The sequence below is a fragment of the Bufo gargarizans genome, unplaced genomic scaffold (assembly GCF_014858855.1).
Source record: "Bufo gargarizans isolate SCDJY-AF-19 unplaced genomic scaffold, ASM1485885v1 original_scaffold_845_pilon, whole genome shotgun sequence".
NCBI lineage: Eukaryota > Metazoa > Chordata > Amphibia > Anura > Bufonidae > Bufo > Bufo gargarizans.
In genome coordinates, this window is record NW_025334725.1 from 189,389 (window position 1) to 207,262 (window position 17,874).

At 43.5% G+C, this 17,874-nt stretch overlaps 1 protein-coding gene across 2 annotated transcripts in view; it reads right to left on the reverse strand.

Annotated features, from left to right (window-relative positions):
* Nucleotides 1–724: 724 nt before the first annotated feature.
* LOC122924139 (cytochrome P450 2F2-like) overlaps nucleotides 725–17,874 on the reverse strand; it is a 64,734-nt gene continuing 47,584 nt past the window's right edge. For both annotated transcript variants that reach the window (XM_044275069.1, XM_044275070.1), the window contains exons 5-11: nucleotides 14,802–14,951; nucleotides 13,845–14,005; nucleotides 5,052–5,228; nucleotides 4,816–4,957; nucleotides 4,541–4,725; nucleotides 4,303–4,444; nucleotides 725–1,077 (exon numbers count right to left, since the gene is read on the reverse strand). In XM_044275069.1, the coding sequence (XP_044131004.1) occupies nucleotides 887–1,077; nucleotides 4,303–4,444; nucleotides 4,541–4,725; nucleotides 4,816–4,957; nucleotides 5,052–5,228; nucleotides 13,845–14,005; nucleotides 14,802–14,951 (1,148 nt within the window). In that variant the 3' untranslated portion in view covers nucleotides 725–886. The remainder of the gene's footprint in view (nucleotides 1,078–4,302; nucleotides 4,445–4,540; nucleotides 4,726–4,815; nucleotides 4,958–5,051; nucleotides 5,229–13,844; nucleotides 14,006–14,801; nucleotides 14,952–17,874) is intronic.

A 17,874-nucleotide genomic window follows, 5' to 3' on the forward strand; every position in this document is an offset into this window, starting at 1 on the left:
ATATCTCATATAACACCATTTACATAATATAATAAAGAATGATAGATATTGCATAAGATAATGATACTATTAAAGGGAGTCTGTCACCAAAATTTCATCTTGTGCGCTGCTTACATAGAACTGTAGCACAAACAAACATGATTTAAATTGTACCTTTGTTATTCTGTTGTTCATAAACAGCAAAAACGTGGTTTTATTAATATCCAATTGAGGGCTAGCAAGTGCCCAGGAGCGGCATTCGGCCAGTAACTGCCCAGGCCACTCTGCCTTCTCTGTGCCTAACTCCTCCCTAATCCCCCGTCTGGCCCGCCCTGCAACCCCTGTAGATGCCGTGCTTGTGCAGTTCACCACCGGGTCTGGGTATGCACACTGTTCTGACCACTGTGGGCATCAGCCTCGCTCCCAGTAGTCTGCGCAGGCGCCAGCTAACGGCATTCCGCTTAGGATAGCTGGCGCCGGGCCCGGCAGCGAACTGTGCTCTCTGCCACTTAACAGCATGACGTAGGGATTACAAGGCGAGCCAGACGAGGGGTTAGGGAGAAGTTATGCACGGAGAAGGCAGAGTGGCCTGGGCACTTACTGGCCGAACGCCACCCCTGGGAACTTGCGAGCCCTCATTTGCATATCAATAAAACCAAGTTTTTGCTGTTCATGAACAACAGAAGAAAATAGCAAAGGTACCATTTGCATCATGTTTATTTGTGCTACAGCGCTATGTAAGCAGCGCACATGATGATATTTTGGTGACAGACTCCCTTTAAGTAAGAATTGGAATATTTTGACTCTTCCCTGTCACCAAGTTGATTCCTGCACTCATGAACGTCTTCCAAATCACATGATCGCTCAGATCCGTACCAGGTACAGGTATGACATTATTATGTTACTCTTAAGAGCCTGTACGGGGTATGAGCATTATCTCAAAGTTGGGAGGGATATTTCCAAGTCCAATCGCAACTGGAGCGACTGAGATCTCTTCAGGTGGCACTGGTGACTTGATTGTGAAGTTCTGCAATAGTGTTGTGATATAAATGAAGAGCTCCATAAGTGCCAAGTTCTTGCCCGGGCAAATTCTCTTACCTAAAAAGACATTTTAGTGAATACATAAAGGAGTATTAGCAATAGGTGATATATATGCTGTATATATTGTGACCAATGCAGGATTGGCGGTGGAAGGGAAGTATATTTCCCCAAGATTCTTCTCCTATGTGAAGTAGCAGGTGGAAGACTCTCACAGGAAATATACAGTACCTCCGTTCCACAACCAATCCTGCATTGGTGTCACAATATGTATATAGGATCTTATACAATGCATTTGGAAAGTTTTCAGACACTCACTTTTTTCACATTTTATGTTGGGGTCTTGTGCTAAAATAACAAATAAATAAAGTTTTCCCCATCATTCTGCATTCAATACCCCATAATAACGATGTGAAAAGAGAGCAGAATGGTTGAAATCTAATTTATTGAAAAAATATATATATTGCATTGCCATAAGTATTCAGACCCTTTACTCAGGACTTAGTTGAAGTCCCTTTGGCAGCGATTACAGCATCCAGTCTTCTTGGGTATGATGCAACAAGATTTGCACACCTGAATTTGGGGATTTTCTGCCATTTCTCTCTGCAGATACCCTCAAGCTCTGACAGGTTGGATGTGGACTGTCAGTGTTTAGTTGGGATATTCAGGATATTCAGTTGGGTTCAAGTCAAGGCTCTGGCTGGGCCACTCAAGGACATTGACAAGGTTTTCCCTAACTCACCATTATGTTGTCTTGGCTGTGCGCATATCGTTATTGTCTTGTTAGAAGGTGAACCGTTGACCCATTCTGAGGTCCAGAGCACCCTGGATCAGGTTTTCATTATAAATATCTCTGTACTTTTCTCTAATCAGCTTTCCCTCAAACCTATCTATCTGTCCCAGTTGCTGAAAAACAACCCACAGAAAGATGGTTCCACCACCATGCTCTATTGTAGGGATAGTTTTAGGCAGGTAATGAGCAGTGCATGGTTTGTTCGAGACATGCCGCTTAGAATTTAGGCTAAAAAGTTAAATTGTGGTTTTATCAGACCAATGAGTTATGTTTTTTCACAAAAAGTCCTTTAGGTGCATTTCTCCAGATGGGCTTTCATGGGCCTTTTACTGTGGAGAGGCTTCTTTCTGGCCATTCTCCCATAAAGCCCATGATGGTTAACCTTCTGGAAGTTTTTCCCAGGATCGTTGTAGCTCATCCAGAGGGACCATTGGGTTCTTGGTCACCTCTCTTACCAATACCCATCTCTGCTGATTACTTAGTTTGGTAGGGTTGGCCAGCTTTAGGAAGAGTCATGGTTGTGTCTGAGCTCTATGGGCAGTTCTTTCCTCCTCATGGCTTGATTTTTGCTGTGATATGCGTTGTCAGCTGTGAGACCTTATACAGACAGGGCTTTTCAAATTATGTCCAATTATCTGATTTTAGCACCGGTGACTCCTATCAAGGTGTAAAAACATCTCAAAGATGATCAAGAGAAATAGGAGGTCCCCAAGAGCAACTGTTATAGCAAAGAGTCTGAAAATTTGAGTGTTTCCAAAGTGGAAAAAAAAAGGGAGGAACTGTGTGAACATCAAAAGAGAAAAACTTGGGGGGGTCATGAATTAAGCTAAAATACTGTACGCCTGTTTTAGGTGTAGAAAAGGTCTTAATGTAGGACAGCTTGGAAGCTATCTTACATTTAGAACTTGGGGAGGATACGCCGAAGTTATGAAGAGGTTTAGGGGTTTATTAAGGCTGGGTTCACACGGGCGTGACGGATTTGTTCAGGATGCGTCCCGGGTGTACTGCGGCAAACCCGCGCGATTAGGTACCCAATAGCAGTCAGTTCTGACTGCGATTGCATTCCGTTGTTCAGTTTTTATTGCGCGGGTGCAATGCGTTTTGCACGCGCGTGATAAAAACCTGAATGTGGTACCCAGACCCAAAGTTCGGGTTTGGGATCCGTGTTGTGTAGATGTAATTATTTTCCCTTATAACATGGTTCTAAGGGAAAATAATAGCATTCTTTAATACAAAATGCTTAGTAGAAGGTCAATTGAGGATTAAAAAATAAAAAAATTAACTCGCCTCCTCCAATTGATCGCGTAGCTGCCGGTCTCCTGTTCTTTCTTCAGGACCTGTCAAAGGACCTGTGGTGACGTCACTGAGATCATCACATGGTCCAATCACATGGTCCATCACCACAGTGATGGATCATGTGATTGGACCATGTGATGTGACATCACCAAAGGTCCTTTAGCCGGCAGCTCATGATTAAAGAAGTAAGAAGAGACCGGCAACTACGCGATCAAGAGAAGGGGGTGAGTTAATTATATATATTTTTTTATCCCTCAATTGACCTTCTACTAAGCATCCTGTATTAAAGAATGCTATTATTTTCCCTTATAACCATGTTATAAGGGAAAATAATACAGTGAATAGACTGTCATCTTAGCAACCATGCGTGAAAATCGCACCGCATCCGCACTTGTTTGCGGATGCTTGTGATTTTCACTCAGCCCCATTTACTCTATGGGGCCTGCGTTGCGTGATAAACACACTATATAGAGCATGCTGCGATTTTCACGCAACGCACAAGTGATGCGTGAAAATCACCGTTCATGTGCACAGCCCCATAGAAATGAATGGGTCCGGATTCAGTGCGGGTGCAATGCGTTCACCTCACGCATTGCACCCGCATGGAAATTTTGCCCGTGTGAACTCAGCCTAAGACCAGTGTCCAAAATAATAGGTAGAGAGGAATCCACAACTTCCTCCCAGTCCCTATCACTCAGTTTGGGTAGATCCTCCATCCATTTAGCTAGGACTGTATCAAATGGCTTAGTTACACTGAAGTGTAATAACTCATAAATGTGTGGTTTCACCAATTTAGGAGACCAAAGTGTGGAATAAACCAATGACTCCTAGGGTTGATCTAAACTGTGGATTCAAAAGCATGTTGGAGTTTAAGGTACTGAAAGAATGCAGTATTAAGTAGTCCCTATGAGGACTGCAAAGATGAAAGATGAAAGGGAAGTTCATAGAGAACATTTCCCTTGGTTAATGCGCCATGTATTCTGGCATGATAACACTTGTCCAATCTGTGCTGAGAATGTCTGTGTGAGACCCTTGATATTGACAAGCAAAATTATAGAGGAAGGCACCAAGTGCTCCAAATTTATATTTTACAGGGGAATCCAAGTATTTGCTAAAAAAAAGTTCAGGAGAGTGGATAAGTCCTCATTCATCGTATAATCCACCCAATTTTGCATCTGGTTCAATTTCATACTCACCTACGGAAAATGGCATAAGGGAATCTTTCTTTAGAACTTTGCCATTTTCATCCAAAAAGTTTTTGGGGTCAAAGTTCTCAGCATTATTGAACTTTGCTTTGTCAAAGTGTACACTCGTCAGCACGGGAGTGAAAACTGTTCCCTATGGGTGAGAATATATTGAAAAGAAATTGATCAGTACATTTTTTGCATTGTCATTTTTTTTAATTTGTTTTCCTTACCCCAAGTTAATGTTTACCTTCTTCAATTTATAATTGCGAATCTCAGCATCCACGGTCAATTCATGGGGAAGACTCAAGGGTACTACATCGCCATATCTCTGGACCTCATTTATGAAAGCTTCTGTGTAAGGCATATTGAGTCTGTCCTCAAAATTTGGTGGACGTTGGCCAATTACATTATCTATCTCCCTGTAAAGCTTCTCTGGGGGGGGGGGGGAGAAAAAAAAACTTTTTTTTTATTATATAATTTTTTTAAGGTTATCAGATGTTGAACCTTAAGCAGTCTACATACCTGCTATTTCGGGTTGTTTCATGAGATTTAACAATACATATCTCAGAGTAAGGGTGACTGTTTCTGTCCCACCAAAGAACAAGATCATAGAGCACATCACCAATGTATTTGGATTGAAGAATGCGTCTTTATTCTTCCCTTCCTGTGTTTAAAGAAAAGATGTGGAGAAGAAGATGCAATGATAGATGTTCTCAAGCACTACTATCTATCAGACAGTCATTTGACTTTGTTTGTACCTTCTCCATTTTGATCAAGAAACAGTCTATAAAATCCCTTGGGTTATTACTGTCCAAAGTCTTCATGTTTTCCTCCATCCTCTTTTTGATATAGTCTGTCATGAATTTAAAGTTTTCCATGATTTTATGGTGAGGTCCAGGTAAGTATTTCATGACATTCGGGAATATGTTATAAAGCTAAAATAAGAACAATAACCAAAAAAGTATAAATAAACTATGAAGTGTCTCACAATACTACGTACATACATGTAAAGAAGCAGAGGTCATCAATATTAACTGGAGTAGCAGAGAACAGTAGCTCACAATACAGGATTCCTGACATGTTAAAGGGTCAATCCCAGGCATAACCCATGAACAGGTGTGGTGCTGTGTTGGGGAGAAAGCATCCATCTTTTTGTAGTCCTGGAGACCCCCTTGTAAACTCTGGTATACTTAACTTCATTTTGGAGGAGAAAGAATCATACTGTGCTTTTGAACTTGTGCCCTTTGGCCCACCAGTCCACTCACACCGTATGCTTAGGAGGAAAGGCCTTTTAGTTGGTTCCAGGACAGCTAGTCACTCTGTCCACCACTCAGTCCGCCTCTTGACAGGTCTTATTTCTGCCCACACTGATCAGTCAAGAGTAGAGATGAGCGAATTTTTCACAAATTCGATTCGGCCGGTTCGCAGAATTTTTCTAAAAGACTCGCTTTGATCCGAATTTATTTGCAGCAAATTAAGTTAGAAAAAAAAGCTATTTCTGGGCTGCAGAGAGCCTTTAAAGGGTTGTAGAACACTGTGCTTTGCAGTAATGCACATAGCGAGTCTGCTATGGTAGTAAAATAATACTGTCAGTATGACAACTCAGCCTTACAGGACGATGTTTGCGTCAAGAAGAAGCGCAGTCCTTTTACACCCTTATCAGCTGATTCCACATAGATGTCTACAGAACCTGTTCTATTAAACGCTTATACAAGTAGAGCCCCCCCCCCCCCCCCCCCCCCCGCCAACAGAGTGGAGAGGTTGTCAGCAGTAAGTTTGTGTTGATGTCATTGATTAATCTGCCCTTTCTCTGATGGAGTATTTGCATGTCTTCAGTGTTTTGTACCCACTCCTACTTTTGGCTACCAAATCAAAAGCCAATTCTGATGGGACCATACAGGCCTTACAGCTGCTACACAGACGGGATCCGTTGTGTTTCTCATTTTTCATTCCTTCTGACAGATCAGAAGAAAGGTCAAATAAATATACCTATGACATAATAGTGAGGTGGAAGCAGCATCAGGAGACCACAAAGTGGCCCAATGACAGGATCTGGTGTTGGCATCAGTATGAGGAGGCCACCGAGTGGCACAATGACCGAGTCTGGAGTTGACAGCCTCAGGAGAAGGCCACGAGTGGCACAATGACAGAGTCTGGAGGCGGCGTCAGTATGAGGAGGCCACTGAGTGGCACAATGACCAAGTCTGGAATTGGCAGCATCAGGAGAAGGCCACCAATTGGCGCAAGGACAGAGACTGGAGTTGGCAGCAGTATGAGGAGGCCACTGAGTGGCCAGTGATGAGCGGCAGGGCCAATATTCAAATTTGCAATATTTTGCGAGTAATTGGGCAAATATTCGTCATATATTCGAGAATTCGTGATCCTCAGTAATAATTTTCCTAATTGCGAAAATCGGCAATTGGATAATTCGAAAAAAAAAATTGCGATCAACACTACTCCTAAAGTCAAAGATATTGCAGCCTTCTTATTGGTCCTCAAGCAAGAAGCAGTGAGGGATCATGGGTACTGCTGAAAAGAAATCTAGAATATAGCACTATATTCTAGATATTCGCGAATTCTCGAAGTGCCAATATTCGCGATAAAAATTAACGATTAGAATATTTGTGATCAACACTACGAGTGGCATGAGTCTGGAGTTGGCTGCATGAGGAGGCCATTGAGTGGCATAATGACAGAGTCTGGAGGTGGCAGCAGTATCAGGAGGCCACCGAGTGGCACAATGACAGAGTCTGGAGGTGGCGGCAGCAGACGCATCACAAGAAGGCCACCGAGTGGCACAATGACCGAGTCTGGAGGTGGCAGCAGTATGAGGAGGCTACCAAGTGGCACAATGACAGAGTCTTCAGGTGACAGTAGTATGAGGAGGCCACCGAGTGGCATAATGAAGGAGTCTGGAGTTGGCAGCAGTATGAGGAGGCCACCTTTAGGATTTTTGGACCCCGGACCCGAACCCAAACATTTCAGTAAAAGTTCGGGTTCAATGTTCTGCGATTTCTTGGCGCTTTTTGAAAGGCTGCACAGCAGCCAATCAACAAGCGTTTAAGGGTCCATTCACACGTCCGTTTTTTCTTTCCTGATCTGTTCCGTTTTTTGCGGAACAGATCTGGACCAGATCTGGACCCATTCATTTTCAATGGGTCCTGGAAAAAATCGGACAGCACAATGTGTGCTGTCCGTTTCCGTTGTTCCGTTCCGCATGTCCAAAAAAATATAAAACATGTCCTATTCTTTTCCGCAAAAATCGGATCCTGGTACAATACAAAGTCAATGGATCCGAAAAAAACGGAAGACATTCGTATGTCATTACGTATGTCATCCGTTTTATGCGGATTCCGTTCCTGGAAATTAAATCCTGCAAACAGAATATTTTTTTTTTTTTCTATTTTTTTTCAAAGAAATCCAAACAACTTTATTTGCTTATTGAAATTTATACATGTTTCCGTTTTTTGCCGATCCGCAAAAAACGGATGACATACGGAAACATTTTCAGGAACAACGGATCCGCAAAAAACGGACCGAAATTCGGGATATAGAAAAATACTGACGTGTGAATGTAGCCTAACTCTGTGCCCTTAAAAGCCATCACAGCCATGCCTACTAATGGCATGGCTGTGATTGGCCAGTGCAGCATGTGACCCAGCCTCTATTTAAGCTGGAGTCACGTAGCGCTGCACGTCACTCTGCTGTTACTAGTGTAGGGAGAGGATGCTGCTGCTGTGAGGGAGAGAATAGGAAAGAAACTTTAATCAGAACTGCAATTGAACTCAGCGATCTACATAGATCTAGTTGTGTGGGTGCAGCGCACAATCTTTTTACCCTGCCCTGAGCCCAGTGACAGAGAAAAATAACTTTTATTCGTCTGTTAGTTAGGTGGGCAGCTGCAGCCATTTTATGCAAGCTCAGTGCACCAGCACTGCATATGTGCTTTTTTGACATTGAAATCCAAGCTTGATATACAGTACTACAATAATAATCTGGGTTTAAAAAAACACCTATATTTGGCAATATCCTACATCTGGTGCCTTTGCAGCATTAGTTAGTGTGCAATTTAAGCTAGAAATATAGCTATAATTTTCTGGGTTTTAAAAAAACAAAATTTTTGGGCAAAATACTCAATTTTACAGCCCTTGCTGCATCTGTACGTGTGAAATTCAAGCGTTTTATACTGTTGGCATATTCTGTTAGTAAAAAAAACACCCATTTGGGGCAAAATACTTAATATTGCAGCCTTTGCTGCATCTGTGATTGTTACAAACAAGCTTGAAATACTTCAATAATTTTCTGGCTTTTAAAAAAACACAAATTTTTGACAATAACCTCCATCTTGGGCCTCTGTTGCATTAGTCATTTTGCAATTTAAGCTAGAAATACAGTTTTATTTTTCTGGGTTTTAATAAACACCCTTTTTGGGCAAAACACTTAATTTTACAGCCTTTGCTGCATCTGTGCGTGTGAAATTCAAGCGTTAGATACTGCTGTGCTGTTCTGGTATTAAAGTATAACTGTCGTATTTTTTTTTTTTTTTTGGAGTATTGGATTGTGGTGATTAATATCTCCTTGGTGGCCCTATTTCAACTTTTCACTGTGTATTCAATTACCCCTTAATTCCACAGTTTTGTTCCCTGTACTGCCTACTTTTACCTGTGCTTAAAATAGGGTTGCTAGGCATGGTCCGTCTATGTGTTGAAGGACGCAGAAGCAGGCTGCGTGCAGGGTCAGATTACTGACAGCCAGGTCCCCCCCAGCAGCTGATAACAGTGCCTGGGCTGTGAGCACTTCTCCCTGTCCCTGCGCTTGGCAGACGCTCCCTCACTCAGCAGAGCTGGAGAATGCAGAGTTGAAGCAGCGCAGAGCAGGGAAGGGAGATCTGCCATCTGCTCAGTGTATAAATGAAAGCAACATGTGGTAAGAGGACCCCTTTGTGCTGCAGGAGATTAACCCTTTAGGGGGGAGGGCTCTGGTAACTGACACTTTTGGGGGGCTATTGTTACTGGCTAGTGAGGGCAGGCGGGATTAGCCTCAGGGTGAGGGCAGTGGCAGCCATCTTAACTGAATAGTGAAATTGCAGTTTTATGCAGACTGGTTGCTAAGGGCTGAATCTTATTAAATATGGGGTGAGTCAGTCTAATAGTAATCTGCATCTGTATGTGTGAAATTCAAGCATTATCTACTGCTGTCATATTCTGGTATTAAAAAAACACACATTTTGGGCAAAAATCTTAATTTGTGGCCTTGTCCTTGTAGCGGTCAGAGGAGGGAGAGACCGCAAGGCAGGATTCAAGTACAGTACAGCAGACAAGGAGCGAAATGAAACTGCCGGAAAACCTGAGTAACAATATAGTAATGGTATTAACAGGTGAACATAAAACAACAACAGTGGTAATGAGATTTTGCATAGACACAGAATTAGCTAAATAGCAGTCAGCTTGCAGTCTCCGCATACAGCCCTGCTATCCAGGGGACGCTTTTACAGCGCACTGACTAAGTCCCTGACTCTATAACCTATCACAGATAAGCACCGGTGCCACTCACAGTTCTGCAGATTCTCTTGGATTCAATAAGAAGCAGTCTGGCTCCACTGAGTGGCACAATGACAGAATATTGAGATGGCAGTAGTATGAGGAGGCCACCGAGTGGCACAATGACAGAGTCTTGAGGTGGCAGAAGTATGAGGAGGCCACCGAGTGGCACAATGACAGAGTCTGCAGAGTGACAGTGATAGTTTGGCAATGGCAGCAGCAGCATCAGGATACCATAGAGTGGCAAGGTGACATAGTGTGGATATGGCAGCTACAGCAGCAGCATCTGGATATCACAGAGTGGCAAGGTGACATATTGTGTAGATGGCTGCAGCATCAGGATACCACAAAGCGGCAAGGTGACATAGTGTGGAGATGGCAGCAGCATCAGGAGGCCACAGAGAAACTGGTCTCTTTTGGTTTGGGTTAGGTGGCATTGATGATCTAATCAGATGCATAAGACATTGGTGGGTGTGGAAAGCCTGGCTGATCCACGCCTGATTCATCTTGACAAAGGACAGTCTCTTCACATTTTGGGTAGACAGGCAATTTCTCCTTGGGGTAACTATGGCCCCCGCCGCACTAAACACCTGCTCTGAAGCCACACTACTGGCTGGGCAGGCCAGCTTTTCCAGGGCAAACTCTGCTAGTTGTGGCCACAAATCCAGTTTGGCTGCCCAGTAGTCCAGTAGATCTTCAATGTGGGTTAGCAGGGTTTTATCCAAGTATGCCACCACCTGATGGTTCAGGTCCTGCTCAAGGTCTACCTGCTGCTGCTGGTGCGTAGTTTATTCACTATGTGGGTGAAGAAAGCTACTCATCAGTGACTGTAGACTCAGGCTGCTGCTGATGGAGCAGTACTTCTCCTGCCACCCACCCCTCCCCAGCAGCCATGGCAGTGGAATGTGAGTGCAGAGGGAACCCCCCCCCCCCCCCCCCTTGTCCCTGCAGTGGAGGATGAGGACATGGTAGAGGATGAGGAGGTAGAGACGGACATTGTCGCAGGGCCAACAGCATGACAACGTGGAGGCGGAAGCGGAGTGACCTGGCCAAGTTGCTGGTGTGGCTGTGCAGGAACCACATTCACCCAATGTATTGTCCCTGACCGTAGTTACAGCCCTACACATCAGCACTGCCGTGCACTTTGGCAGACCCTGACAGGCTCAAGGACTGGCCCACCTTCTGCTCTACATATTTGTTCAGGGCTGGTACTGCCTTTTTTGGAAATGACGGCTTGGGACTCTCCATTTCGGCTCGGCAAAAGCCATCAGTTCTCTGAAAGGTGCAGAGTCCACCACTTGGCAAGGGAGGGATTGCAGTGCCAGAATTCAGTTTCTGTGCCGTTGGATGAGTGTACGCATACTGCTGTCTCTTGGCAATCGCTTCAGTGATCGATTGCTGCCGGAATGACTGACGAGGAGGAGGAGCAGGAGCATCTGGACCAACAGAAGATGGGAATCACAGACAGATCCCTTTGGCTGAGGTGGTGGAGCCTTGACTGCCTGAAACCGGGTGCGTGCCACTGGGTGAGGCAGGCTGGACTACCACATCGGAACCACGATTCTCCCAGGCCAATTTATGGTGACGCTGCATATGTTGACACAGGGCCGTGGTGCCAACATTGGCACCCTGGCCATGCTTCACCTTCTGCCCACATATTCTACATATGGCCATGTTAACCTCTTCCGACGGCTTAACAAAAAACGGACAAACCGCTGAGTAGGTGATTTTCCCCCCAACATCCCGCACTGACTAACTGCTACTGCCTCCGTGAACTTCTGCACCACTACTTCCCAGCCATGTAGGCTTCATCATCATCGAGTAGTGTCTGCACATCACTGATGTCCTCCTCAATGGTCTCTGGGTCAGGACCGCTCGCAACATCATCTCCCACGCTACTCTCCTCATCACTACTTGCCCGCCTAGCAGAGGAAGCGGCGGATTTCTCCTCCAGATCTTGGTTGGCAGTAGCTGCTGACTGTCCTCTAATAGCTCGTCCTCACTGTATAGTTGAGCTGAGCCCACAGCATATAATACTACTCTGGCTGAGGCAACAGAAAAGGACAGAGGCAGGTTGAAGGCAGGTGAGGGCACAGGGCCTGCTTCCGGGCCATGCCAACTAAGGGTTGTGTCTGACGAACCCACCTATTGTTGGCTGGGGGTGTCTGATGTCACTTGGGATGAGGTGGATGACCAAGTTAACCAATCAAGACTCACTGGGTTGCTGGTCAAGACATGACTGCAAGAAGACACCGGGAGCTCACGCCTCTCGCTGCGACTCCTGCTGCCACGCCCCCTTACTCTGCCGCAACCTCTGTCTGCGCCAGAAACAATTAGGCCTCTGCCACTCCTCTGTGAATGGCCTGGCACTTCTCTGTATGACATACTTTTAGCTGAAATAAATAAATTAAAAGCAAATTAAAACACCCCTAAAAGCGACAAATATATTTTTATGTTTGTACTGAAATAGGCCACTAAACGCTTTCACCACAAATAACTGCAACAGTGAACTGCATATACATTTTTCTTTTGTACTGAAAAGTGTGACTAAACGCTTTCACCACATATAGCTGCAAAAGTGAACTGCGTTTATATTTTTCTTTATGTACTGAAATGCGCCACTAAATGCTTTCACCACACATAACTGCAGAAGTGAACTGAGAATATATTTCTCTTTTTCCACAGATATAAGCCACTTAACACTTTTCAACATAGCACTTGCACCCCAAGAACAAATTGCTGGAATGACAGAGCTGTCTAATAGCTATTTGGATCCCCAAATAATCTTTCCATGCACTTGTGAATCGCTTTTTTTTCACAATGAGGTTTTTTCTATGACTGTCCCTAGCGCCTTCTGACGTCTCTCCCTGCATTAAGATGCTGTGAAATGATTCCTCCCTTTCCTTTTCACAGTTTTTTTTCACAATGAGGTTTTTCCTATTACGGTCCCTAGCGACTTCTCACGTCTGTCCCTGCACTCAGAACGCTAGAAAATGTCTGATTCCAAGCTGGCTGCCGTATTTATAGGGCTGTGACGTCACAGGGCTGGCTAGCTGCTGATTGGCTGCATGCAGGCATGTCAATCTGTGTGATCCTGCCTTCCCAGAGTTCCTTGCCCCATGTTTTCACACGTGCAGCAGCCATTTTAGGAAAAATGCGACGTTACCACGAAGCGCGAGTAAATTCGCATTCATTGCAAATCAAATTTTTCATGAACTTCAGATCGAATTCTACTTTGTCAGCTTTGATTCGCTCATCTCTAGTCAAAAGTCTTATGGGAAGATTTATTAAGACCTGCTTTGTGTACTGACATTGTGCTGTCATGAGACTTATGTCAGGCTACCAATGCTTCAGAACTGAAATTTACTTCCCCCAGGAGCTGGAGTAGATTTATGTTGCAATGTACGCCAGTTATCCGGAGCAAATGCTCGTACTTACTTATCCCTTCACATAATATGTCCTCCTACTGGTCCATTCCTACACAGAAAAACCATCATCAGTGTTGAGCCATGCATGGACTATGGCTGATGCCAGGTATCTTCAAACTGGCATCCATGAACCACTGTTTCCCAGTGACCAGTGATGCTGGCAGGGTTTCCAGACATCAGCAACAATGGGGCAGCGCTTCCCAAGAAAATGGGGAATGATGTACTGTTGACAAAAAGGGGGTTACACAATGGGGACAATGATAAACAGAAAGAGGAGAACATCAAATTGTAAGGGGGGAATACGTGTTAAACTCATTAAGACTTAGTTGTTTGCAGACTTTGAATGTTGTGTAAATTTTGACCCAAAAATGTTCCTTTTCCTTTACTGTTTTGTACATGTAAATTCAGTCTACTATTGCAATGTAGTAATGAAACAGGAAAGTAAAGAACCAAGGAAGCGTTGTTACAGAAGCACCATATGGCAAAACCATAGGCCTGGTGCCCAAGTCTATGCTAAGTGCATGAGAACTAAATCTAAAACATAAAGTATTTGAGAATTCCTGAAATCTAAAATGTTACTTACTAGTCCCGAGCGTGTGCTCATGAGAGCAAAGTTGTCTTGAACACATTTCACAAGTTTTTGGAAATGCTCATTTTGATAATCAAACCGGCTACCAAACACCACGGAGCAAATCACATTGGACATAGAACGTAGTATATGGTAATTGGGATTTATTGAAGCTCCTAAAATAATAAAAAAAAGTCAATCAATAGGTAAAACTCAATATACACAAGAGCAATGTGTTGGCGGGGCTTTCCAAATAGTTGTGTGGAGTAACAAGGCCTTTTCTTGATAATAGCTGATCCTCAAACATAGGATTTATAATGTGTGGAGTTTATGGTGGTCAAATAATCAGTCAGTGTTATACAAAAGCTTAGGGTATATCAGCTGCTTCTGCTGAATCGGGTGCCCGATATAGCTGTAATACATAGACCTTACATTGCTATTATAGTACATTATGTATAAAACTGTTGTTTGCTCACTGTATGTTGGTACTATTTTACCACTGTGTGGCGGTACTTACTTGTAAGGCACAACAATATATTTTTTGTTGTGTGGTGATAGTGGCTGAGTATAGCATGATTATTGAAGCAGCTGTATGAAAGTGTAATTTGACCACTGTATAGAACAACAGTTAGTCCTACACCCAGGACCCCTGACGATAGTCTGTTTCAGCAGGCAGAGGCTTTTGCAGAAGCACCGGGGTCTTCTCTCTGCTCGCGCTCAGCCCCTTTCACTTCTATGAGGCTGAGCTGCAACTAGGCCACATGACCAATGAACATGACATCACGTGGCCTAGGAAAAGCTGGAGAAGGCCATGGTGCTACTGCTGCCTATCCAAACAGCTGATCAGCGGGGGTCCTGAGTATCAGACTCCCACCAATCAGATACTGATGACCAATCTAGAGGATTAAAAGTAAAAATTATAGAAAAAAACATTCTAATAATAAATCACAATAAAAAATGAATAAACTGTACCATTTGTTTTCCTCAGCACATCACACAGAAACCCGGACTCCTCAAGTATCCTCTCCTCGAAGCTGCGTTTTCCAACTCCAAAATTATTCAGTGTTATCACGGAAAAACGTCTCAGCGCCTTCCATTTTTCACCACTACTGAATGCAATATCTGTGCAATGCAATAAAAAAATTTACACTATCATCAGATTCTTTTCCGTAACAGAAAATTCCTGGATGGTTTTATGGATAGTTTCCAGATAATTATTTTAGGTCACTCCATATCTTCTATTTCCTGTCTTGTCTCCTTAACGTCCTCCTTGTTTGGACTTTTAGCAAAGCAAACAGTCTCACTGGACTACTACTTTAATCACTACTTGAGTGGTACCACTGAAAATTGGTCCTTGAGACCTAACTACGTCTTTTTTTCATGTCCTGTTTTTTTTTTAAACTTCACTTTATTTATATGTTCTCTTTAAAAACTTCTCAAAAGTAATCAACAAAAACTGTGACAGGCTAAAACTCTCAGTGGCTTCAGGCTGGCTCCCTCTCATAATCTGCGAACTCCTGCTGTTTCTGTTTCTTCACAGCACCGATCTGAGTTCTAATAGTCTGTAGCAACTTCAGCCTCAGAGCGCTCTGGCTCACAATCTGTTACTACCTTCCTATATGGCTATATTTAACTCCTAGAGTGGAGCTCCCTGCCTGTTTGCCACTGAATCTTAAAACACACACACATGTACACCCTGCATCCCGACATGTTTCGCTGGACACCCAGCGTCTTCAGGGGACCAATTTTCAGTGGTACTGTTTAAGTAAACATCGTACATGTGCTGAGAGGTCCTATAAGTTTGTACAACTACTTGATGAGCATATTACACTATCTGAAGATAAGACTGGCACTCACTGGTAAGTTGCAATTTCTTTTGTCTTTATTTGTCACATAATAATACAATTGTGAAGCGTTTCGGCTCTAAGTACAGGTCCTTCTCAAAAAATTTGCATATTGTGATAAAGTTCATTATTTTCTGTAATGTACTGATAAACATTAGACTTTCATATATTTTAGATTCATTACACACCAACCTGAAGTAGTTCAAGCCTTTTATTGTTTTAATATTGATGATTTTGGCATGCAGCTCATGAAAACCCAAAATTCCGATCTAAAAAAATTAGCATATCATGAAAAGGTTCTCTAAACGAGCTATTAACCTAATCATCTGAATCAACTAATTAACTCTAAACACTTGCAAAAGATTCCTGAGGCTTTTAAAAACTCCCAGCCTGGTTCATTACTCAGAACCGCAATCATGGGTAAGACTGCCGACCTGACTGCTGTCCAGAAGGCCATCATTGACACCCTCAAGCAAGAGGGTAAGACACAGAAAGAAATTTCTGAACGAATAGGCTGTTCCCAGAGTGCTGTATCAAGGCACCTCAGTGGGAAGTCTGTGGGAAGGAAAAAGTGTGGCAGAAAACGCTGCACAACGAGAAGAGGTGACCGGACCCTGAGGAAGATTGTGGAGAAGGACCGATTCCAGACCTTGGGGGACCTGCGGAAGCAGTGGACTGAGTCTGGAGTAGAAACATCCAGAGCCACCGTGTACAGGCGTGTGCAGGAAATGGGCTACAGGTGCCACATTCCCCAGGTCAAGCCACTTTTGAACCAGAAACAGCGGCAGAAGCGCCTGACCTGGGCTACAGAGAAGCAGCACTGGACTGTTGCTCAGTGGTCCAAAATACTTTTTTCAGATGAAAGCAAATTTTGCATGTCATTCAGAAATCAAGGTGCCAGAGTCTGGAGGAAGACTGGGGAGAGGGAAATGCCAAAATGCCTGAAGTCCAGTGTCAAGTACCCACAGTCAGTGATGGTCTGGGGTGCCATGTCAGCTGCTGGTGTTGGTCCACTGTGTTTTATCAAGGGCAGGGTCAATGCAGCTAGCTATCAGGAGATTTTGGAGCACTTCATGCTTCCATCTGCTGAAAAGCTTTATGGAGATGAAGATTTCATTTCTCAGCACGACCTGGCACCTGCTCACAGTGCCAAAACCACTGGTAAATGGTTTACTGACCATGGTATTACTGTGCTCAATTGGCCTGCCAACTCTCCTGACCTGAACCCCATAGAGAATCTGTGGGATATTGGGAAGAGAAAGTTGAGAGACGCAAGACCCAACACTCTGGATGAGCTTAAGGCCGCTATCGAAGCATCCTGGGCCTCCATAACACCTCAGCAGTGCCACAGGCTGATTGCCTCCATGCCACGCCACATTGAAGCAGTCATTTCTGCAAAAGGATTCCCGACCAAGTATTGAGTGCAGAACTGAACATAATTACAAATAGGTTGACTTTTTTTTGTATTAAAAACACTTTTCTTTTATTGGTCGGATGAAATATGCCAAAGATGCCAAAATTATCAATATTAAAACAATAAAAGGCTTGAACTACTTCAGTTGTGTGTAATGAATCTAAAATATATGAAAGTCTAATGTTTATCAGTACATTACTGATAATGTACTGAAAATAATGAACTTTATCACAATATGCAAATTTTTTTAGAAGGACCTGTATATGCCTTTCTCATACTTAGAGCCAAAACTCGTCACAATTATTATTATGTGACAAATAAAGACAAAATAAATTTGCAATTTACCAGTGAGTGCCGGTCTTATCTTCACATTTTGTTCCAGGGACGCCGACTAGAGACACGTGCACCACTCCATTGGAAACACGGAGTGCTGTTTTCTTTCACCTATTACACTAATCAGTAAAATGCACTTCTGTGAGCAGGCATCATAACTTCTTTGCTTGACGGTGGCAAAAATGGGCGAAGCATTTATCATGAGGGTAATACAGACCATGACAAGGTCCCCTAAGGCAAAGTCCATCCCTGGGGTATCAACATTTGCAATCCAATAGGTTTATTAAAGTGCAAAGTCTCTGACTTGTAAAACTGGAGTGTTGCATAGAATAAAACACAGAAAATGTCTTTCTAGGCACTTGACTTAAAACGTTGCTTAAAACCTGATTTGTAGAGCCTCAGGAAACCTGAGAAGGGGGTAAAAAAGGGATAAAAAGCTCAACATTGCGCAATT